At 55.2% G+C, this 22238-nt stretch overlaps 3 protein-coding genes across 12 annotated transcripts in view; 1 reads left to right on the top strand and 2 right to left on the bottom strand.

The window, feature by feature from the left end:
• Nucleotides 1-6579, bottom strand: part of MRPS7 (mitochondrial ribosomal protein S7) — a 172036-nt gene extending 165457 nt beyond the window's left edge. The window contains exon 1 of the mRNA XM_050764436.1: nucleotides 6570-6579. The gene's annotated coding sequence lies outside the window, so the exon portion shown is untranslated. The remainder of the gene's footprint in view (nucleotides 1-6569) is intronic.
• ATP5PD (ATP synthase peripheral stalk subunit d) overlaps nucleotides 1-22238 on the top strand; it is a 221631-nt gene that overhangs the window by 143007 nt on the left and 56386 nt on the right. The window contains exon 1 of one of the 8 annotated variants that reach the window (XM_050764474.1): nucleotides 9440-9443. The exons of 6 other annotated variants lie outside the window; for them this stretch is intronic. The gene's annotated coding sequence lies outside the window, so the exon portion shown is untranslated. Of the gene's footprint in view, nucleotides 1-9439; nucleotides 9444-9731; nucleotides 9736-22238 lie in introns of those variants that run through there. One more of the 8 variants, XM_050764483.1, reaches the window with a different exon arrangement.
• Nucleotides 1549-20502, bottom strand: SLC16A5 (solute carrier family 16 member 5). 3 transcript variants are annotated; one of them, XM_050764324.1, is made up of 6 exons: nucleotides 20194-20502; nucleotides 18961-19114; nucleotides 13940-14186; nucleotides 9228-9371; nucleotides 6616-7425; nucleotides 1549-3938 (listed from the first exon to the last, which is right to left on the bottom strand). In XM_050764324.1, exons 3-6 carry the CDS (start codon nucleotides 14136-14138, stop codon nucleotides 3709-3711), a joined length of 1383 nt encoding a protein of 460 aa, XP_050620281.1. In that variant the 5' UTR covers nucleotides 14139-14186; nucleotides 18961-19114; nucleotides 20194-20502; the 3' UTR covers nucleotides 1549-3708. The 3 variants fall into 3 exon arrangements, with proteins under 3 accessions (XP_050620281.1, XP_050620280.1, XP_050620282.1); XM_050764323.1 differs by lacking the exon at nucleotides 20194-20502 and having other exon boundaries at nucleotides 18961-20185; XM_050764325.1 differs by lacking the exons at nucleotides 18961-19114; nucleotides 20194-20502 and adding an exon at nucleotides 9515-9579 and having other exon boundaries at nucleotides 3629-3938; nucleotides 13940-14016.

Raw genomic sequence — 22238 nt, forward strand, 5'->3', positions numbered from 1 at the left:
ATGTTGGCCAGGACGGTCTCAATATCTTGACCTCGTGATCCACCTGCCTCAGCCTCCCAAAGTGCTGGGATTATAGGCATGAGCCACCATGCCCCGCCAGTCTTCCCTTCTTAAGGCCTCAGGGAGGGGCCCTCCTTCTTGGGGTAGAATTCTCAGCCCTTGGTAGGTTTTACCTCTGCCCAGTCTCTGGCACACAGTAGATACTCAAGAAATATTTAGTGAAGGAATTCTGCCCAGAGATGATTGCTATTCTGCCTAGGAGCAGGTGAGATCAAAGTTTCCTGTGCAGAACACCCATTGATACCTTTTTTTTGGGGGGGGGGGCGGGGAATAAGGTCTCTCACCCAGGCTGGAGTGCAGTGGTGTGATCACAGCTCACTGCAACCTTGAACTTCCTGGCTCAAGGGATCCTCCCACCTCTGCCTCCTGAGTGGCTTGGACCACAGGCCTGTGCCACCATGTCCAGCTAATTTTAAAATTTTTTGTAGAGATGGAGGTCTCCTTATGTGGCCTAGGGTGGCCTCTCAAGTGATTCTCCCATCTTGACCCTCCAAAGTGTTGGGACTACAGGCATGATCCACCACACTTGGCTTTTTTTTTTTCTTCCCCTTAATTTTTTTGTAGAGACAGGGTCTCTGTGTTGCCCAGGCTGGTCTTGAAGTCCTGGTCTCAAGAGATCTTCCTGCTCTGGCCTCCCAAAGTGTTTTGTGTTTTTTTTTTGAGACAGAGTCTCATTCCATCACCCAGGCTGGAGTGCAGTGGCATGATCCCAGCTCACCACAACCCCTGCCTGTCTGGTTCAAGCAATTTTCCTGCCTCAGCCTCCCAAGTAGCTGAGATTACAGGCTCCTGCTACTATGCCTGGCTAATTTTTGTATTTTTAGTAGAGATGGGGTTTTGCCATGTTGGCCAGGCTGGTCTTGAACTCCTGACCTCTAGTGACCCACCCGCCTTGGCCTCACAAAGTGCTGGGATTACAAGCATAAGCCACCATGCCCGGCCTTTTTTTTTTTTTTTTTTTTTTTTTAAAGAGACAGGGTCTTGCTGTGTTGCCCAGGCTGGCCTCAAACTCCCAGGTTCAAGTGATCCTCCCACCTCAACCTCCCAAGTAGCTGGGATTACACGTGGGCACTACCATCTCCAGCTGATATCTTTTTTCTTTAAATGTTTTCAGGAAGTGGGCTCATTACGGGATGCACACAAAACCTGGTGGATACTAGCACCAAAAGCACCTATCTACCAGCCCCACCTCCCTCCTTTTCCATTCAACTGAGATGGAGGAGACAGGATTTGGCAAAGTACATGCAAGCACTCTCCCTTCAGAGCGCGTGCTATTGATGGCTGCCAAGAGTAAGACTGGGTGGGGAGCCAGAAGGCAGTGGCGTCTTCCAGACGCTCACCAAGTCAGACTTTTCTTTCTTTTTTTTTTTTTTTTTTTTTTTTTGAGACGGAGTCTCGCTCTGTCACCCAGGCTGGAGTGCGGTGGCCGGATCTCAGCTCACTGCAAGCTCCGCCTCCCGGGTTCTCCTGCCTCAGCCTCCCGAGTAGCTGGGACTATAGGCGCCCACCACCTCGCCCGGCTAGTTTTTTGTATTTTTTAGTAGAGACGGGGTTTCACCGTGTTAGCCAGGATGGTCTCGATCTCCTGACCTCGTGATCCGCCCGTCTCGGCCTCCCAAAGTGCTGGGATTACAGGCGTGAGCCACCGCGCCCGGCCACAGACTTTTCAACTAGAAGAGACTAGCTCATCCAGACAAACCTCCTACATTTTCTTTTTTAAAATTAAATTTTATTATTTCGCTCTAACAAAGTAACCTGCTACTTTTTCAAGGCTCAGAGGTGGTCAACAATTTGCCCAAAGTCACATGGCAGATAGTGGTGGAGTCCAAGGCACTCAGGGAGGGCTATTCCAGCCCAGAGCCCTTTGCTTGGCCTGCAGTACTGCCTTTGGCTATAAGAGGCACTCATGGCTGGTCCTGGAGGAGGCAGGACATCCCCAAAGATGCTTATTGACGCCAGCTGGACATGGCAGGCAGGAAGACTGGCACCCGTTCATGAAAATAAAATCTGATAAGGTTTTCTTGCCAGAGCCTGGTTGAGCCTGAATCAACAAACATCACCCTGAACCTGAGCACCCCTTGCTGAGCTGGGAGGAAAGGGTGAGGGGAAACGCACTCCAGCGCTGTTTTTCAGCTTCATTAGTTCACAGAGTTTATGACCTGCTGCAGGGAACATTTCTGTGTATAATTCAAACACATTCTGTTTTCTCATTCCCTCGGTACCCTGCTGGGACAAGAACGGGCTGATGACAGCCAGCCCCTGGGTGGTGACTTCAGGGAAAGGCACCAGTAAACTGTGTGTGGCGGGAGCTCAGACCTCCAGGTCACAGGCACAGGCGAACAGGCAGCAGGGGTGAGTCCAGCCAGCCACTTACCCCAGGGTTGACACCTCTAACACGGCAGGGAGAAGGGGGGCCTCCAGAGGGCAGGAATGGGGAGTAAAAGAACTTCTCTTGCAAAAGCAGCCCCATTTTCACAGCAGTCTTCAGGCTGCCTGGCAAGCCTTCCTCTCCGTCAGTCAAATGTCTGGCTTCCCCCAGCCAGCACTAATCCTCCCCGCCAAGGAAACAGGGTGGGGAAAGGAAGGAGGAAGCCCCTAGATAGAGCGGGTCCTGCTGAGACTGCAGGGGGCGCCCTCAGATTTTAGGATCCAAGCCAGGGGCCCCCCTCCTGTTCTCCACACAGGCGCCAGGATGGGCGTGCCACTCAACCTTTAATCTGTCCCTATCCAGCCAGCCAACTCCTCAGTCTGGACCTCTGCACTGCCTCTCACCATCAGTGCGAGGTCCAGTGACCTTCGTGGGGGCAGCAGCACCACCAGCCTTGGCTGCCCTACAGGTGAGGGCTGGGTCACTTGGGAAGAGCAGGGCAGGAGGAACCTGGAGGAAGGTGAGCTCTTCAGAACTGTCTGGAGGCCAGAGAAAGATAAAGAAATGATGGAGGTATCCAGGCTGTACTAGAAGGTCCAGTGCGTTCAGCTGTAGGAGCAGCAACACACAGCCAGCTGCGCTGAGCCGGCCGGGACAAACCTGAGCAGGGTTCAGACCTGGCTTCCTGGGCCCCGAGTACCCTGGTGCCCAAGGAAAAAAGTTGGGAGGGTCCGCTCCTGGATTCTGCTAGTTAGAAGAGGGTTCCTCTGGCCAGGCACAGTGGCTCATGCCTGTAATCCCAGCACTTTAGGAGGCCAAGGTGGGCAGATCACCTGAGGTCAGGAGTTCGAGACCAGCCTGACCAACGTGAAGAAATCCCGTCTCTACTAAAAGACAAAATTAGCCAGGAGTGGTGGTGCATGCCTGTAATCCCAGCTACTTGGGGGGCTGAGGCAGGAGAATCACTTGAACTTGGGAGGCAGAGGTTGCGGTGAGCCGAGATGGTGCCACTGCACTCCAGCCTGGGCAACAAGAGCAAAACTCTGCCTCAAAAAAAAAAAAAAAAGTTTCTCAGGGCGTCTTCAGAGGCCATCCTCCAAGGTCCCAGTTCCTGGCAGAGTCCCAGCTTGCAGAGCCTGGACAGCCCGGGCTTCCTGGGCTGCGCTTCACGCAAGCCCCTGGTGAAGGAGCTGAAGGTCCCCCTCCTGGGCTGGGCTGAGACGGTGTTCACTCAGTGACCCCAGGACTCAGACACTGGTCACACAGGTGACCCCTGGGTCTTAGACGCTGGTTACATACATGATCACAGGGGACCGCTGCTTCCCAGGACCATCTTTGGCTTCCAAGAAAATATCCTGCTCCAAGGCATCTGCCACGACAGCCCGCTTGCCCTGCTCCTTCTTCTGCAGGGCATAGAAGCTGCCACCCATGAAGAGGGCAGCTGAGATAAGGAAGAAGCTGGACATGAAGAAAACATAGCTGAAGTTGTTGGTGGCGTCCAGGAGCAACCCTGGGGGACAGAGATCAAGTTAGGCTAGTGCTACCAGGCCTCCCCCCAACTAAACCCTGTGTTCCCTGACAGCAGGGATTTTATTTTTGTTTCTTCTGCACTAGGAATTGTGGCTGACACCCAGTAGACACTCAACAGATACTTGCTGAATGAGAGGAGGGGAAGAAACACGAAACCTCCTCTGGCCTGGGCAGGAAGAATCTTCAGGCTACAAGAGAACTTAAGGGCATGTGGTGGCAGGGAACTAGTGGAGTCTGGGATATTTGCTCAGCCACCCTACAGGTCTCACCCGTGCCTCCTTCTGAAGAGCTCTCCCCACTTGTTTGCTTAAAGAATTCCCTTGGGGCCTGACATGGTGGCTCACGCCTGTTATCCCAGCACTTTGGGAGGCTGAGGTGGGTAGATCACGAGGTCAGGAGTTCAAGTCCAGCCTGGCCTAGATGGTGAAACCCTGTTCCTACTAAAATTACAGAAACTAGCCAGGCACGGTGGCAGGCGCCTGTAATCCCAGCTTCTTGGGAGGCTGAGGCAGAAAAATCGCTTGAACCCGGACAGCAGTGGTTGCAGTGAACCAAGACTGTGCCACTGTACTCCAACCAGGGCAACACAGTGAGACTCCATTAAAAAAAAAAAATTCCCCTGGATGGGCACAGTGGATCACGCCTGTAATCCCAGCACGTTGGGAGACTAAGGCAGGTGGATCACGAGGTCAGGAGTTCGACACCAGCCTGGCCAACATAGTGAAACCCTGTCTCCACTAAAAATACAAAAACTAAGGCAGGGAGCGGTGGCTCACACCTGTAATCCCAGCACTCTGGGAAGGCCGAGGCTGGCAGATTACGAGGTCAGGAGTTTGAGACCAGCCTGGCCAATACAGTGAAACCCCATCTCTACTAAAAATACAAAAATTAATCGGGTGTGGTGGCGCGTGCCTGTAGTCCCAGGTACTCAGGAGGCTGAGGCAGGAGGATTGCTTGAACCCGGGAGGCGGAGGTTGCAGTGAGCTGAGATCGCTCCACTGCACTCCAGCCTGGTGACAGAGTGAGACTCTGCCTCAAAAAAAAAAAAAAAAAAAAAAAAAAAGAATTCCCTTGGAAACTGGGACTTCCAATGCCACACTTGGACGGAGTCCCCACTGGGCTGAACTCAACCTCCTGGATCTACTCTAATAACCGCCGCCTTGTGTTGTCTTACTGCTCCCTATTATCAAGGGCTTTACAAACCTGCCCTCATTTGCTCGGAATCTCACGCTCTCAGCTGCCTCTCACATGCACCTCTACTTACCTATTCGGTTTCCCTCGCGTCATACATCACCACTATGGTTGTGGATGTGTCTCTTTGTTTTCACTCCTGACTCCTGCCCTAGAAGGTAATCCCCCAGAGGATGGGGACCTTTTTTTTTTTTGAGTTGGAGTTTCACTCTGTCGCCCAGGCTGGAGTGCAGTGGTGTGATCTTGGCTTACTGTAACCTCCACCTCCCGGGTTTAAGCAATTCTCCTGCCTCAGCCTCCTAAGTAACTGGGATTATAGACGCACACCACACCTAGCTAATTTTTGTATTTTTAGTAGAGATGGGGTTTCGCCATGTTGGTCAGGCTGGGAATGGAGACCTGTTGATCCCCATGCATACCCAGAGGCTGGCAGAGTTGAATAAATGGTTAGGGCAGGTGTTCTCTTCTGCATTTTGCAGATGGCACTGTGGCTCAAAAAAGGAAAAAGACTTGCCCGGGTCCCACAGGCAGGAAGCAGGAGAACCAGGATGATGATCATTACAGGAAACTCTGCAGGATGCTGACTGCACACCACACTCTCTCCTAAGCTTTCCTTGGAGGTAGATTCTATTTATCCCCACTTTACTGATAGGAAAAAGGAGGTGGCCAGGCACAGTGGCTCAGGCCTGTAATCCCAGCACTTTGGGAGGCCAAGGGAGGCAGATCATTTGAGCCTAGGAGTTTGAGACCAGCCTGGGAAATATGGTGAAACCCCATCTCCATTAAAAAAAAAAAAAAAAAATTGATTGGGTGTGGTGGCATGTGCCTGTAGTCCCAGCTACTTGGGGGGCTGAGGTGGGAACATCTCTTGAGTCTGGCAGGTTGAGGCTGCAGTGAGCTGTGACTGCACCACTGCACTCCAGCCTGGGTGACAGAGCGAGACCTTGTCTCAACAAAAAGGAAAAAGGAGGTACAGGGAGGATGATGGAGGACTGAGGTCTGGTACACAAAACCCATGCTTTTTTTTTTTTCTTGAGATGGAGTCTCTGTCACCCAGGCTGGAGTGCAGTGGCGTGATCTCAGCTCACTGCAAGCTCCGCCTCCCGGGTTCAAACGATTCTCCTGTGTCAGCTTCCTGAGTAGCTGCGACTTACAGGCACGCGCCACCACACCCACCTAATTTTTTTGTATTTTTAGTAGAGATGGGATTTCACCATGTTAGCCAGGTTAGTCTCGATCTCCTGACCTCGTGATCCACCTGCCTCAGCCTCCCAAAGTGCTAGGATTACAGGCGTGAGCCACCGCATTCAGTCACAAACCCATGCTTTTAACTGTTCATACTCTGAGTGCCAGGTGAGAAATCAGCTGTAGCACAAACCTCTGGAGATGCTGGACGGGGCCCAGATCTGTCTAAACTGTTCCCCTTGTACCACACTATTTGGCTACCCTCCCTCCCAGCTCCTCACCGGCCAGTGGTGGGGAGATGAGGAAAGCAAAGCCATCCAGGACAGTGAAGAGTCCCAGGGCTCTGGGGAACTGATCCATAGGGACGATGTCCATGAGAACCTGGAAGATGAGGGCGCCGATGCCGCTCATGGACACGCTGTACACCAGGCAGTAGCCCACGAGCACCCAGAAGTCACCTGATGCCGCACACACCAGGTTAGTGAGCCCATTGAGCAGGAATGCCAGGCTGAACAGGTACTTGCGGTGGCTAGCAAAAGCTGGCTGTCCTGCCATCAGTCCGGCTAGGGGCCTCAGGAAGATGTTGCTGAAGCCAATGATGGAGATGAGGAGGGCTGCCTGCTGCTCGTCCATCCTGTGCCACATGGCATATGGCACCAGGAAGACTTGTGGCAGTGGGAAGCCCAGGATGGACCACATCACACCCAGTACGTACACGCAGTAGCCTGTGTTGTGCCGCAGGATGTCGAAGGCCAGGTGGCGCTGGATGGTCCGGCCACATGTGGCCACGCAGCCAAGTGCAGGTGTCTCGGGAGGTGGTGGGGGACATTCTTTGGTCTCAGGGGCCACACTGGTGGCCACAGGCCTCATGATGGCCCCGCAGATGCAGCAGTGGAGAAAGACCCCGCCGAAGACAAGGAAGGTACCCCTCCAGCCCAGGTCCTCCAGGAGGTAGCGGGAGAGCAGTGGCCAGAGCGTGATGCCCAGGGAGACGCCCATGGAGGCCAGTGCGTTGGCCAGCACCCGCCGGCGGACAAAATAGAAGCCCAGCACCGTGACACTTGACTGGAAGCTGAAGCACATGCCCAGGCCTATGGGGCAAGAGGGGATACCAGCCTGGAGGCACAGTGGGGCCTTCCACCTGCACCCAGGGGTGGGGTCAGGGGTCATTTCACACACCTGCCCTCCTCTGGTTCTAGTCCACACCCAGCTCCAAGTCCCCGGGGACTGAAGATGGAATCAGCTGGCCTTGCCACCTCCCTGTAAGCACCGCACCCCAGATCAGCCCTCCCAAGGCTGCCAGGGCATCCCTATTCCCCTAGGTGTAGCACGGGAGTTATCTTTTAAAAACCCAATTTGGGCCGAGCATGGTGGATAATGCCTGTAATCCCAGCATTTTGGCAGGCGAAGGTTGGTGGATCACTTGAGGTCAGGAGTTTGAGACCAGCCTGGCCAACATGGTGAAACCCCATCTCTACTAAAAATACAAAAAAATTAGCCAGGCCTAGTGGCAGGTGCCTGTAGTCTGTAGTAGCCACTTAGGAGGCTGAGTCAGGAGAATCAGTTGAACCTGGGAAGTGGAGGTTGCAGTGAGCTAAGATTGTACCACTATACTCCAGCCTGGGCAACAGAGTCAGACTCTGTCTCAAAAACAAACAAACCCCAAATTGGATTAAGTCTCTCTTGGCTTAACACCTTCCAAAGACTTCCCATCACACTTGACAAAAAAATCCACAGTCTCCACAATGCCCTGGAAGGCTCTCTGTGGTCTGGCTCCGGCCCACCTTTCCGATGCCATCTCAGGCCGCTCCCTGTCACTAGGATCAAGCCACAGGAGCTTCTTTCTCTGCCTCTGAACATGAAGCTGCCCTTAGGGACCTCAGGTCATTTGTAGCTGCTGTTCCTTCTGCTTGGAATCTGCTTCCTCCACTCTCCTCTCAGTTCAGACACCACCTCTCCAGAGGGGCCTTCCCAGCTTCCCACCCACTCAGTGTCTGCACCTGCGCACCTGAGCATGCCGGAGAGAAAGCTGTCAATCGTGTGTGATCATGGCCTCAGGCGGGCCCTCAGGCTGCCTGTGACGCCACTACAGCTCCCTCAATCGTGCCCTGCCTGCCCTGCTAGGTGACTATTGGGTCTCTTCCTCTGTGCACCCAACACCCCCTCCCCATCCTCATGCTTGGCTGCCCACATGCCTGCCCACTGGTGACAATGGCTTGCCCATTCCCCCAGTGGCTGTCCCTCCCTTCTGCCCTACATCCTTTCCACTCAGAGGCACCCCTCTAGCAAGTCCCCTCTCTCCTGAGTCATCCTTTTTCTCTTCTTTCCTAGATCATTCTCCTTAGTTATTTCTCCCATTACAAAAAAAAAAAAAAAAAACTCTCTTGACGTCATAACCACTTCCGGGTATAGTCTATTCCTCTAGTCCCCTTAGAACAAAATGCTGTGGAAGGGCTGGGTGTGGTGGGCTCACACCTGTAATCCCAGCACTTTGTTTTTTGTGTTTTTGAGATGGGGTCTTGGTCTGTTGCCCAGGCCGGAGTATAGTGGTGCGATCTTGGCTCACTGCAACCTCCATTTCCCGGGTTCAAGTGATTCTCCTGCCTCAGCCTCGAGTAGCTGGGACTACAAGGGCCTGCCATGAAGCCTGGCTAATTTTTGTATTTTTTTTTCCAGTAGAGACAGGGTTTCACCACATTGGCTGGGCTGGTCTCGAACCCCTGACCTCAGGTGATCTGCCCGCCTCAGCCGCCCAAAGTGCTGGGATAACAGGCGTGAGCCACCGCACCCAGCCAGCAGTTCCAGAAGATTAAGAGGCCTGCCTGCCCTGTCCGCTTGTGCCTGGCGCTTTCTAGCAGCTGCCTATAAATTCTGGAGCTGAAGTGATAGTCACCTGTGATGAATCCTGCTGTGAAGTAGAGCTGGCTGAGGTTGCGAGAGAAGGAGCTGGCCACCATGCCCAGGCTGGCCAGCACACCTCCCAGCATCGTGGTCACTCGGCAGCCGAAGCGTCCCACCAGGATACTGCACAGGGGCCCTGTGGGAGAAGACAGCCCGAAGGTAGCAGCTGAATGAGGAGGTGGCGGGAGAGGAGGAGAGTGGTTGGGGGAGGGCAGTGTCAGCAGGAACTAGTCAGGTGGTTTCAAGGGCAGGAGCAGGCCTGGATTCTGATATACCCACCTGCCACGGACTTGCCACGTGGCCTGAGCGAGGCCTGATCCCTCTCCGTGTCTCAGTTTTTTCCCCTACAAAGGATTCAGACTGGGTGATGTTTAACCCTGATGAGGATTCCCAGAAAGGTGGAGCAAGACCCTGCACTGCACCGAACTGAGGCTGCTCCTTCTGTCTGGGTGAAACAAGATTGGTTCATGAGTTCACGACCTCCCCGACTTCGCTGGGGGTCTGTTGGTGGGAGGAGTCAGGGTAGTGTTCCAGGACATCTAGACCACAGTGTGCACCTTCAGATCCTGTTTTACCTGCTCCACCCCCACCCCCAGCATCCTCAGGAAGACTGGCTAGATCCCTCCCACCCTTCCACCACCTTCTCAGCCCTACAGCTGAGGGGAGCCCTGGGCCCCTCTGCGCCTCCTTGCACTGGCCTCTAGAGTGTTCTGCAGAAAATCAGGCAGAGCCGGGCACGGTGGCTCAAGCCTGTAATCCCAGCACTTTGGGAGGCTGAGACGGGCGGATCACAAGGTCAGGAGATCGAGACCATCCTGGCTAACACGGTGAAACCCCGTCTCTGCTAAAAAATACAAAAAACTAGCCGGGCGAGGTGGCGGGCGCCTGTGGTCCCAGCTACTCCGGAGGCTGAGGCAGGAGAATGGCGGGAACCCGGGAGGCGGAGCTTGCAGTGAGCTGAGATCCGGCCACTGCACTCCAGCCTGGGCGACAGAGCCAGACTCAGTCTCAAAAAAAAAAAAGAAAATCAGGCAGGGTAGGTTCTCTCCTCCCGCACCACCTCCAGCACCACCAAAGTCTGCACCACTAGGACCAAGCCACAGGAGCTTCTTTCTGTGCCTCTGAACATGAAGTTACCCCTAGGTTTGGTTCACTGTGGACAGGGCCCTGTTCCTTGCCTGGCTCCCAGCTGCTTTCTCACCAATCCACACCCCAAAAAAATAGAAAAGAGCTGCAGACTGCTCCTTGGCATCTCACAGGGACCCCATTCACCCAAGGACATGGGGAGCTTCTCTAACTCACTCTCTGAGAGTGCAACTAAAGGGACAGAGGAAGTGTGTGTGCATGAGGTGCTTGTGTGTGTCTGTGGTGGAGGGGGGATGTGTGGTGTGAGCCAGTGTGAGTATAAAAGTGACAGAGTAGGCCAGGTGCGGTGGCTCATGCCTGTAATCCCAGTACTTTGGGAGGCCAAGGTGGGTGGATCACTTGAGGTCAGGAGTTCGACACCAGCCTGGCCAACATGGTGAAACCCCATCTCTACTAAAAATATAAAAAGTAGCCAGGCGTGGTGGTGCATGTCTGTAATCCCAGCTACTTGGGAGGCTGAGGCAGGAGAACTGCTTGAACCCAGGAGGCGGAACCCAGTGCACTCCAGCCTGGGTGACAGAGTGAAACTACATCTCAAAAAAAAAAAAAAAAAAGTGATGGAGTGACCGACCGGGTGCGGTGGCTCACACCTGTAATCCCAGCACTTTGGGAGGCCAAGGCAGATGGATCGCCTGAGGTCAGGAGTTCCAGACCAGCCTGGCTAACATGGTGAAACCCCGTCTCTACTAAAAATACAAAAATTAGCCGGGTGTGATGGCAGGTGCCTGCAATCCCAGCTACTAGGGAGGCTGAAGCAGGAGAATCGCTTGAACCCGGGAGGTGGAGGTTGCAGTGAGCAGAGATCACGCTGCTGCACTCCAACCTGGGTGACAGAGGGAGACTCCTCTGAAAAAAAAAAAAAAGTGACAGACTAAGTGAGCAGCCCATCCTCAGACATAATCAAGCAGAGGCTGGTGGCCCGGCGTCTCTGCCACTGTAAAGGGGCAGGTGGCTCTGGAAAGGACTGACCCACAGATCTTCCCCATGCCAGAGACTCTGGCCTGATTTAGGGAAGGTGACATTGAGGAAAGCCCTGAGTCATAGGGTTGGGGGTGGGGACGGGGCTGCAGGCCAGCTGCATAGCTGAGGGTGGTGTGGCTGGGCGGCAGGCAGGGCGTTTCCTCTGCAGGGCGCTCCTTCTGCCGTGAACTCACTCTTCAGCCTTGAGCAGGTCTTGTATTTTGTGCCTGCTTGCTATCCTTACCTCTAAGAGGTGTATGTAGGGGCAGGGACACTTGAAAGGATCAGTGAAAGTATCCCTGATTCATCATGTTTAAAAATTTCTACAATACTGTGGTCAGGTGCCGTGGCTCATGTCTGTAATTCTGGCACTTTGAGAGGCTCAGGCAGGTAGATCACTTGAGCCCAGGAGTTTGAGACCAGCCTGAGCAACATAGTGAGACCCTGTCTCTAGAAAAAATAAAAATATTAGTTGGGTATGGGCTGGGCACAGTGGCTCACACCTGTAATTCCAGCCCTTTGGGAGGCCAAGGCCGGCGGATCATAAAGTCAAGAGATCGAGACCATCCTGGCTAACACGGTGAAACCCTGTCTCTACTAAAAATACAAAAAATTAGCCAGGCGTGGTGGCACACGCCTGTAGTCCCAGCTACTCAGGAGGCTGAGGCAGAATTGCTTGAACCCGGGAGGCGGAGGTTGCAGTGAGCCGAGATTGCACCACTGCACTCCAGCCTGGGCAACAGAGCGAGACTCCGTCTCAAAAAAAAATTAGCTGGGTATGGTGGTGCACACCTGTGGTCCCAGCTACTCGGGAGGCTGAGGTGGGAGGATCGCTTGAGCTTGAAAGGTCAAGGCTGCAGTAAGCTGTGATCATACCCCTGTGCTCCAGCCCAGGTGACAGAATGAGACTCTGTCTCAAAAATAAGCAAATAAATAAATAAACATAGATAGAAGAAAATGTCTACAGTACTCTGAATGAGCACGGGCTCATGCACGTGTATGTGTATATGAGAGAGATGGCCAGCCAGGAATCCCATGCTGATGGAGCTGCTGAGATGCCTGCTGTGGGTGGTGAGCTCCGAGTTGTCTGGGGAGTAGGTTCCCCACCAGATGCCCGGTTCCTAGCCCCTGGCCCAGGCACCCTGCTCTGCCTGTGTGAGAAGAAGTCCTCCGGGATTCCCACTCCCTGCCCCAACCCTGCAGGCGAGAGGCCATGTGGCAGATTCAGAGTTCACCCGGGAGGGTCACGCTCTCTCCCAGCCCAACCTCCCTCCCAGTTTGAGGGCAGGACCTGGAATAATAAGCAGGCTGCTGGTGGCAAGTGGAGGGAGTAACCGGGAGCTAGCCGGGGAGATGGGCAGCTGCGGCCAGCAGACACACGCCTGCAGAGGCCTGTGGGCCATCAGCTTGGGCTCCAGGCCCCTCCAAGGCTGGGGTCTATGCAGTCTCCCTGGAGAGCTCCCAAGGAGCCCAGAGAACCCTCCCTCTGCCCTGTTCCCAACGCTGGGGTCAGGGTGAGGCAGTCACGCTCCTGGAAAAGTCAGCCAGGAAACAGGGGCCTCTGAGGCCTGTGGTGACAGAGCCAGGAGAAGGGGCAGGCAGGGGCTGCCTTCCTCCCTCACTCCCACTTAGCAACCTCTTCTCTGCAAGGAGTCCCGGGAGAGCTGGGGCTCCTGGCCTTGTCCCTCTCTTGTTCCCGGTGTCTTCTTTTTTTTTTTTTTTTTTTTTTTTTTTTTTTTGAGACAGTTGCTCTTATGGCCCAGGCTGGAGTGCAATGGCACCATCTCGGCTCACCGCAACCTCTGTCTCCCGGGTTCAAGCGATTCTCCTGCCTCAGCCTCCCGAGTAGCTGGGATTACAGGCATGCACTATCACGCCCGGCTAATTTTGTATTTTTAGTAGAGACAGGGTTTCTCCATGTCGGTCAGGCTGGTCTGAAACTCCTGACCTCAGGTGATCCGCCCACCTCAGCCTCCCAAAGTGCTGGGATTACAGGCGTGAGCCACCGCGCCCGGCCATTCCTGGTGTCTTCCTTACATCCCCTTTCCTATCCTGAAGCCACTCCCTGCCCCAGTGAGGGTCTCCAAAATATTAATAATTCACAGCCGCATACACTTCCCAGCTCCCAGCACCTCCAGGGAAGACAGTGGTCTTCCTTGCTATTCCACGTGGGAGCTGGGCGGGATGCCAGGCATTACCCTCAGACTTCAGAGGAAGCAACCCAGGTTCAGAGAGACTGGCCAGCTGGAAAGCAGGAGAGCCTTGGTGGGCTGGCCCCAGCGCTCTTCCCAGCCTGGCACTGTGTGCCCCAGCACACCTACACCTGTGTCTGAATGGATCCCACAGAAAGGACACAAGGCTCCACCTGGCTTTGTAACCCAGGCACCTCCCCACTCTCTCTCCAGCTCCAGCCCAGTCCAGCTGGATTCCAGCCAGGGGCCCCTGGTGAAATCCGGTGAAACCTTAGGAATTCACCCAGGAGGCAAAGCCTGTGGCCTCAGAGAGAGGGAACCAGAAGGCCAGAGAGGGAACCAGAAGGGTTGTGGCTTCCCTGCAACCCCCAGGCCTTTCTCATCAGCCCCTCCCCAGGCCACTCACCTGCCATGTGGAGCACAGCCATAAGGATGGAGGGGATCCAAGAGGTCTGGCTGTTGCTGGCCTGGAACTCCCATTGCAGATCAGTGAAGAAGATGCCGATACACGTGGGGAAGCCCAGGGTGAGGCCCTGGGTCACCATGGTGGCCAGCAGCACCACCCAGGCCCAGCTGCCATCTGCACGCTCCAGGGCCTGGGGCATCCTCTGCTGCCGACGCTGCCACGGCCTCACTGCCACTGTGGCTGCTGCCTGGAGAGGCGACAGAATGGAGCCTGGTGTTCAGTAGGCTGCCCGTCTTTCCTGGCCCACCTACCACCTTCTCTCAGCAGCTAAGCAGTCCCTTCCTCACACCCAAGTACCAGGTGTCACAGAGGGGCACCGCCCCTGGGAGGTGGCCAGAGGCCCACGCATTGGCCTTGGCATCTCCTTTCACCCACTTCCCAGAGCCAGCCTGGCAGGAGGTGGCAGGAAGGACAGGAAGGACAGGACGGGGCAGGGCAGGTGGCACCAGGCAATGGGGTGCAATTGTTTCTAATTGTTACATCACTTAGAAGTCAGCAGGGGGACCTCCTGGCCCACTCAGTCACTGCTTGTAGAATGCAGCAGACCTCTGGGGTCAGTGTGGTTCCAACGCCCCCAAATGCACACACGGATACATTTCAGACACTCCTGCCCAGAGTTCCTGCATAAGAACACAGACTTTCACAATGCCTCAGAGGCAGCAAAGTTACTATTGGTGCTGTTGTGAAGGCCCGAATGAGCAGGCCGGTGCTGGGCGCAGCCACGGAGCATACACAAAAGAGTTGAACAAGGACCCAACCAGCAGCTTTAGAGAAGGCATGGGCCTCATCAACCCACACACCCCCACGCCTTTCCCATCAGCCCCTTTGCAATCCCCCTGCAATACTCCTTTCACACAGAGCTCAAGGCCAAGACTCAAGTTACTCAGTCACATGGAATAATACACACACACACACACACACACACACACACACACACCCCCAGTGGCACTCAGATACAGACACATACCCAGTCACACACGGACACAGTCACAGCACACACTCACGCAGACAGCACAGAAACATACAGACACACACACACACACACACACTCAGATAGTTACACACACAGAGATCCACTGACCCACACAAAGACCACACAGGCACACAAACTCATATAAAGACACACACTTGGCTGGGCACGGTGGCTCACACCTATAATCCCGGCACTCTGGGAGGCCGAGGCAGGCGGATCATGAGGTTAGAAGATCGAGACTATCCTGGCCAACATGGTGAAACCCCATCTCTATTAAAAATACAAAAATCCCAGCTACTTGGGAGGCTGAGGCAGGAGAATCGCTTGAACCCAGGACACGGAGGTTGCAGTGAGCCGAGATTGCCCAGTGACATAGCAAGACTCCGTCTCAAGAAAAAGAAAAAGACACACACTTACATAGACACTCAAAAAAGTGCAGAGACATGAAGAGACGCTGACAGATACACACTACACAGATCCGTAGACAGTCACACCAACACACAGAGATATATACCGTCACACACAGTTCAAGCATACAAACTCACACACAGAGGCATACAAGCAGGTACGTAAGACACACTAGCAGACACGCACACAGTTACACACACAGAGAGACACACGCACACGTACATGCATGCAGACATGCCCAGAGTCACACATGCTACACAGACATACAGACACACACAGTCACACACTATGCAGACATGCACATGTGCCTGTGCGCACACACACCCACCCACCTCACGTCCTTGGCTCAGCAAGGTGCAGCCAGTCCTATCTTAGTTCAACACAACCCAGGCCACTCCCCTCATCACAGAAGCTGCCATAACCAGGCCTCCAAAGTCCCAAAGTCCCCTCCCCAAGTTTGGACCCCTTTTTTCAACCCCCTCCCATCCTGCCTCCTGCTCCCTGCCCCCCCAGACCCCTCAGACCTCACCGCCTGGGGGTCTAGGCTACAGCAGGCACTGCAAGGGAGCAGCCTCCACCTCAGTGAAGCCCACGCATCCTGGGGTTGCTGTTCCCACAGCCTCCCTCCCTTTCACCCCAGGTCCTGGGAAGCTCCGAGGAAACTCAGAAAACTACCAGAAATATGAAACCCCCTTTTCCTGCCAAGCCCAGCACCCCACTGCTTCCCTCCAGGCCTAGTTTTAAAGCAGCACCTAAGCCGGCTCCACCCTGAACTGCCTCCTTCGAGGTCTCCAATCCTCCACCCTCCCAGAGGACCCTGGGAGTCCCATCAAGGTGACCCGTCCCATTCATCGCAGTCCCAGGGTGTGAGGGTGTGTGACCCACATGCAGGGGCAGAGCACTGCCTGCCCTCCTGCCCTCTGCATAGGACCTCTGGCTAGAGATCCTCCCAGCCCGGCCCTCCTCCTGGCCCAGTTCCAGGCCAGGCAATATAGCAAATAAGGCTTCTCCAGCAAACTAGCCCTCGCCTCTTCCAGGATTTCTGTTCCCTCAGCAAACGAAAAGGCCACAGGCGCCACCTGATCCTCTGTGTTGCCCCAGTGTCAAGGTTCCAGCCCTGCTCCATAACTCGCCCTTCCTCCCCAGCTCTTCCACTCTCCCACTTGACACTCTCACCTCTTCCTCCCGCAAAGGCCACAGCCTTCCTGGCTTCCTCCTGCCTTTCCCTGTTCCCTGCCACCCAGCCCTGGCACTCCCAGGCCCGGAGGCCCTGGCGGCATTTGGGAGGCCTGGAGGCTGGACCCCAGCCCCGCTCCCTCTCCCCACTGCCTGGCCCTGTCCCTTCTTGCTCTGCCGGGAAGAAGTCTATGGAGAAGTCTCTTTCTATGAGAAGAGCTCTTCTCAGCATCCACTTTTTGGGGCAATGTTTTTGGGGACTTTGCCCAGGCTCCTGTGACCTTCACTCTGGATCCCACTTTCCCTCTGGAACCTTTCAGTGGAGCTGGCTGTTCCTGACCATTTCCTCTCTCCAGGTCCCAGGCCAATCCGAGCCCAGGAATCCTTATGTACCTTTGCACGCTAGAAGCCCTGCTGCCAGGACGGGCGCGGTGGTTCACGCCTGTAATCCCAGCACTTTGGGTGACTGAGGCAGTGGATCACAAGGTCAGGAGTTTGAAACCAGCCTGGCCGACATAGTGAAACTCGTCTCTACTGAAAATACAATAATTAGCCGGGCATGGTGGGGCTCGCCTGTAGTCGCAGCTACTCGGGAGGTTGAGGCAGGAGAATCGCTTGAACCCAGGAGGTGGAGGTTGTGGTGAGCCGAGATCATGTCACTGCACTCCAGCCTGGGCAACAGAGTGAGACTCCGTCTCCAAAAAAAAAAAAGCCCTGCTGCCGAGGTCTGAGGACCCCCTTCCCCCGCCTCTCTCTGGGACCCCCGCTGCAGACTTCCATGTCTCCTCTCCCACTCCCAGCAAGTCCCAGGTCACATACACGGTGTGGATGCCCAGTCGGCTGTCCAGCTTCCCCTCCCATCAAGCGGTTTCTCCAGTCAACTGATCTTTCAGAATTCAGCCCTGCCGGGCGCGGTGGCTCACACCTGTAATCCCAGCATTTTGGGAGGCCGAGGCAGGCAGATCACCTGAGGTCAGGAGTTTGAGACCAGCCTGGCCAATATGGTGAAACCCTGTCTCTACTAAAAATAAAAAATTAGGCTGAGGCAGGAGAATCGCTTGAACCCGGGAGGTGGAGTTTGCAGTGAGCCGAGATCACGTCACTGCACTCCAGCCTGGGTGACAGTGAGACTCTATCTCAAAAAAAAAAAAAAAAAAAAAAATTCAGCCCTTAGGCCGCTCCAAAGGTTGTGAGTTATTTCAGTTAATTGTTCACAGGCAGGTACAGATCAAACTCCTTGTTCTACTCTTTCCCTGCTTCTCACTACAGCTCCTGAGTAGTCTTAGAAGATTCAGCCCAGCTGGGTGTGGTGGCTCACGCCTGTAATCCTAGCACTTTGGGAGGCCGTGGCTGGCGGATCACGAGGTCAGGAGATCAAGACCATCCTGGCTAACACGGTGAAACCCCATCTCCACTAAAAAATATACAAAAATTGGCCGGGCGCGATGGCTCAAGCCTGTAATCCCAGCACTTTGGGAGGCCGAGACGGGCGGATCATGAGGTCAGGAGATCAAGACCATCCTGGCTAACACGGTGAAACCCCGTCTCTACTAAAAAATACAAAAAAACTAGCCGGGCGAGGTGGCAGGCGCCTGTAGTCCCAGCTACTCGGGAGACTGAGGCAGGAGAATGGTGTAAACTCGGGCGGCGGAGCTTGCAGTGAGCTGAGATCCGGCCACTGCACTCCAGCTTGGGCGACAGAGCGAGACTCCGTCTCAAAAAAAAAAAAAAAAAAACAAAAATTAGCTGGGCGTGGTGGCGGGCACCTGTAGTCCCAGCTACTTCGGAGGCTAAGGCAGGAGAATGGCATGAACCCATGAGGTGGAGCTTGATTCCATCTCAAAAAAAATGAAAAGAAAAAAAAGATTCAGCTGTAGCAGCATCCCTGAGAGCTACCCTGACTCCCACCCCAGGCTGGGCTGCACCTCCTTCCTGTTTTCTGCCTTTTTTTTTTCCCAAGATGGAGTCTTGCTCTGTCTCCCAGGCTGGAGTGCAGTGGTGCAATCTCAGCTCACTGCAATCTCTGCCTCCCAGGTTCAAGCAATTCTCCTGCCTCAGCCTCCAAAGTAGCTGGGATTACAGGCGTATGCCACTATGTCCGGCTAATTTTTGTATTTTTAGTAGAGATGGGGTTTCACCATGTCAGCCAGGTGGTCTTGAACTCCTGACCTTAAGTGATCCGCCTGCCTCAGCCTCCCAAAGTGCTGGGATTACAGGCGAGACACCGTGCCCGGCCTGTTTTCTCACCTTAATAGTGGTCTTCACACCACACAGGAGTGGATCACCCCCTTGTCTATCGTTACCTCCACCCTGCTACCCTCTTCCACACTATGAGCAAGAACCTGTTCATGAACCCGCACCCAGCCTCCGGCTGAGCACAAAAGAGGAGATGAACGTGACCCACCTGTGTTCCCCAGGGGGCAGGCAGGCCCAGGACCAAAGGCCATGCAGCTTCCAGGCAGGGAGGTCCATTCCAGACTCAAGCAGGGCAGAGAGGTGATGGGGCGAGGGCTCTGGCTTGGCCTCTGCCCCAGCAGGGAAGTGGTCTTTTCTTTGTACTGGGAACCATGAATCATGGTCACTGCCTGGTGTGTGCTTTGGGCAACGAGGTAGACAGGGCAAGTTGCTTCGCTCTCACTTGCTGGGACTAGGGGTGAGGTTGGGCCCCAGGGGCTGCCTCAAGGACCCCTAGGCCCAATGAGACCGGCTTCATAGCCCAGTGCCATGAAGTTGGATGTGTGGGCAGAGAGAAGTTTAGGTGATATTTCTGGTCTTTCTCCCATCTCACGCAAGACCAGCCTATGTTTTCAGGGTGCCTCATCTGATAACAGGGGCCTCACTAGGCCCTGGGAATCCCTTCCCTGCCCCTGGACCTCGAAGGCCTGGTCACAGGGGAGAGCGGATGCTCTCATCCAGGTGTCTCGGGCTAGGGGCCTGGTGTCCAGAGTCCAGGGGGCTTCCTCTTCCTCTTCCCGGTGGGAGAGTCCCGGGCTGGAAATGAGGAAGGCCCTGGGGACCCCTCCCTCACTCCCATATCAAGCAGGCTTCTGGGCTGGTGCCCAGGACCCAGGCGGGCAGCAGAAGGGCTGCTGCCCAGCAGAGAGCAGCAAGGGCAGGCTTGAGCTTGGGGCTGAGGAACTCTCAACCCTGTGGCTGGCCCAAGGAGGAAGGAGGCAGCCACAGAGGTAGGGTGGCTGGGGCAAGTCACTCCCTCCCTTCCCCTTGTTCCCCCACATTTCCTGCAGACCAGCACGGGTTTGGGACAGGCAACTGGGACCTCAGGCCGTACTCTCGCCCTGCCCATTCCCGCAGTCCTGCCCCGGAATATGGTTTCCATTCCCTCTCCCTCCCTCCCCGGGACAGAGCCCCTCTGAGTGGGGCTGCTAGGATCCCGGGCTGTGTCCGCCTTGGAATTTCGGGCCAGGAGTCCGAGCGCGCTCGGGTTTGGGGGTCATCACCCCAGGCCCCGGGGCAGTCCAGGACCAGGACAGGAAAACTCTTCTAGATCCTCACCGCTACTGAGCCCGCCCAAGAGGGAAGGGATGGGGGCCCCGGCAGGAGGTCTGCGACAGCACTAGCGGGGACTGGGCGAGGAGGGGACGCGTCCGAGGCAGTGGGGCTCGGGCAGCCCGCTCACCCGCTCGCACGGGCCTGGCGGAGAGGTGGCTCAGCTCCCCGAGCGCGGCGTCCTGCGGCCCGGGCGGGTCGCGACGAAGACTGCGGAACAGGGTCAGGCGCCGCGGCCAGGCAGGGCCGGCCCAGGGCCGCGTGGGCGGGGACCCACCTTCCAGCCTCCCCTGGATTCCGTCGGGTGGGGAAGGGGCCAGGCCTCGGGAGGGGCGGCGGGCGTGGCCGGGCACCGTCCAGCAGCCGGGCCCGGCTCCGGACGCAAGCGCCGCGGGATATCCACGTGTCGGAAATTTGCACAACCGGGATGCCTTCTTTCTAGCTTCTGATTTTCCCTGCTCAGGGTCTAGGGCCCCGGGCGTGGGGCGGAGATAACACGCCATAAAGAGACCACACCTCCCAGGAAGTGGGGTGGGGAAGGCGCAGAGGCCGAGGTTGAGGATCCCTTGTTTCTGCGCTTTCCCTTCCCAGGAGCGCTTCCAATGAAAGTCTCGAGCTTTGAGGGCTGAGCCTGCGGGTGGGAGTCCAGGCAGTCCCATGTAGGGGAGCAGGCAGACCCCTCAGCCCTGGGAGCAGGTGAGAGGACACCCACCACTTCTGCATGTGGCCCTCAGAACTGCAGGCCCTTTTCAGGTTTTTCCCCCTTCCCCTACCTGGGCAGCCCTTGATGTGCTTTAGGTAAAATGTACTCAGTTGGCCGGAGTCTAGCTCTGTCGCCCAGGCTGGAGTGCAGTGGCACAATCTCAGCTCACTGCAACTTCCACCTCCTGGGTTCAAGCAATCCTCCTGCCTCAGCCTCCTGAGTAGCTAGGATTGCAGGTGCACACCACTGCACCCGGGTAATTCTTGTATTTTCAGTAGAGATGGGTTTCACCATGTTGACCAGGCTGGTCTTGAACTCCTGACCTCAGGTGATCCACCCGCCTTGGCCTCTCAAAGTGCTGGGATCACAGGCATGAGCACCACACCTGGCCTTGTTTAATTTTGATCTGTGGACGGTGGAGTGGAGTTTCACAGCCTCCGACCTTCACCCTCCCTCTTCTCACTCCACATTGTGACTCCAACCTCATCCTGTATACTCGCGACCCGGTGCCTTTTATGTCCAGTCCAGATATTCAACCTGGAACCTATCCTTCTGTGCCTCAAAGGATCTTAAAACCCAACACTGACCAGAACTCGCCGTTGACACTGTCCTCTGCTGCCCCTCCTAAACCTGGGATACCTTATGTGCTCCATGCTTGAGCAAATTACAGCTCCACATCTAGTTAGGTGCCTGAGCCAAATCCCATGAGTCTCTTTGACCTTCACCTCTTTCACAACCAATCCACAACCAAGTCCCACTCACTTTACCCCTTTACTGTTTCTCTAACCTGACCATTTACCCTCATCTCCATCCCTGCACCATCCACCGCCACCTGTGGTCCAGCTCAGACCTCAGATTCCTTTTCAACACTGTAGGTGACTGATCTTTAGGATCCATTAAGCCTGATCTTGCCCTACTGCCAACTCTGCTTAAAACCCTGCAGCCCCTTGGCCAGGCGCAGTGGCTCATGCCTGTAATCCCAGCACTTTGGGAGGCTGAGGTGGGCAGAGCACCTGAGGTCAGAGGTTCGAGACCAGCCTGGCTAACATGGTGAAACCCGGTCTCTACCAAAAATACAAAAATTAGCTGGGTGTGGTGGCGCATGCCTATAATCCCAGCTACTCGGGAGGCTGAGGCAAGAGAATCGCTTTAACCCGGGAGGTGGAGGTTGTAGTGAGGTGAGATAATGCCATTGCACTCCAGCCTGGGTGACAAGAGCGAAACTTGGTATTAAAAAAACACAAGGCTGGGAGCGGTGGCTCAAGCCTGTAATCCCAGCACTTTGGGAGGCCGACTAAAAATACAAAAAAAACTAGACGGGCGGATCACGAGGTCAGGAGATTGAGACCATCCTGGCTAACCCCACTGCACTCCAGCCTGAAACCCCGTCTCTACTAAAAAAAACAAAAAAACAAAGGCTGGGACTAGCCTGTAATCCCAGGCGAGGCCGGACGGGCGCCTGTAGTCCCAGT

This window comes from Macaca thibetana, chromosome 16, assembly GCF_024542745.1.
Source record: "Macaca thibetana thibetana isolate TM-01 chromosome 16, ASM2454274v1, whole genome shotgun sequence".
NCBI lineage: Eukaryota > Metazoa > Chordata > Mammalia > Primates > Cercopithecidae > Macaca > Macaca thibetana.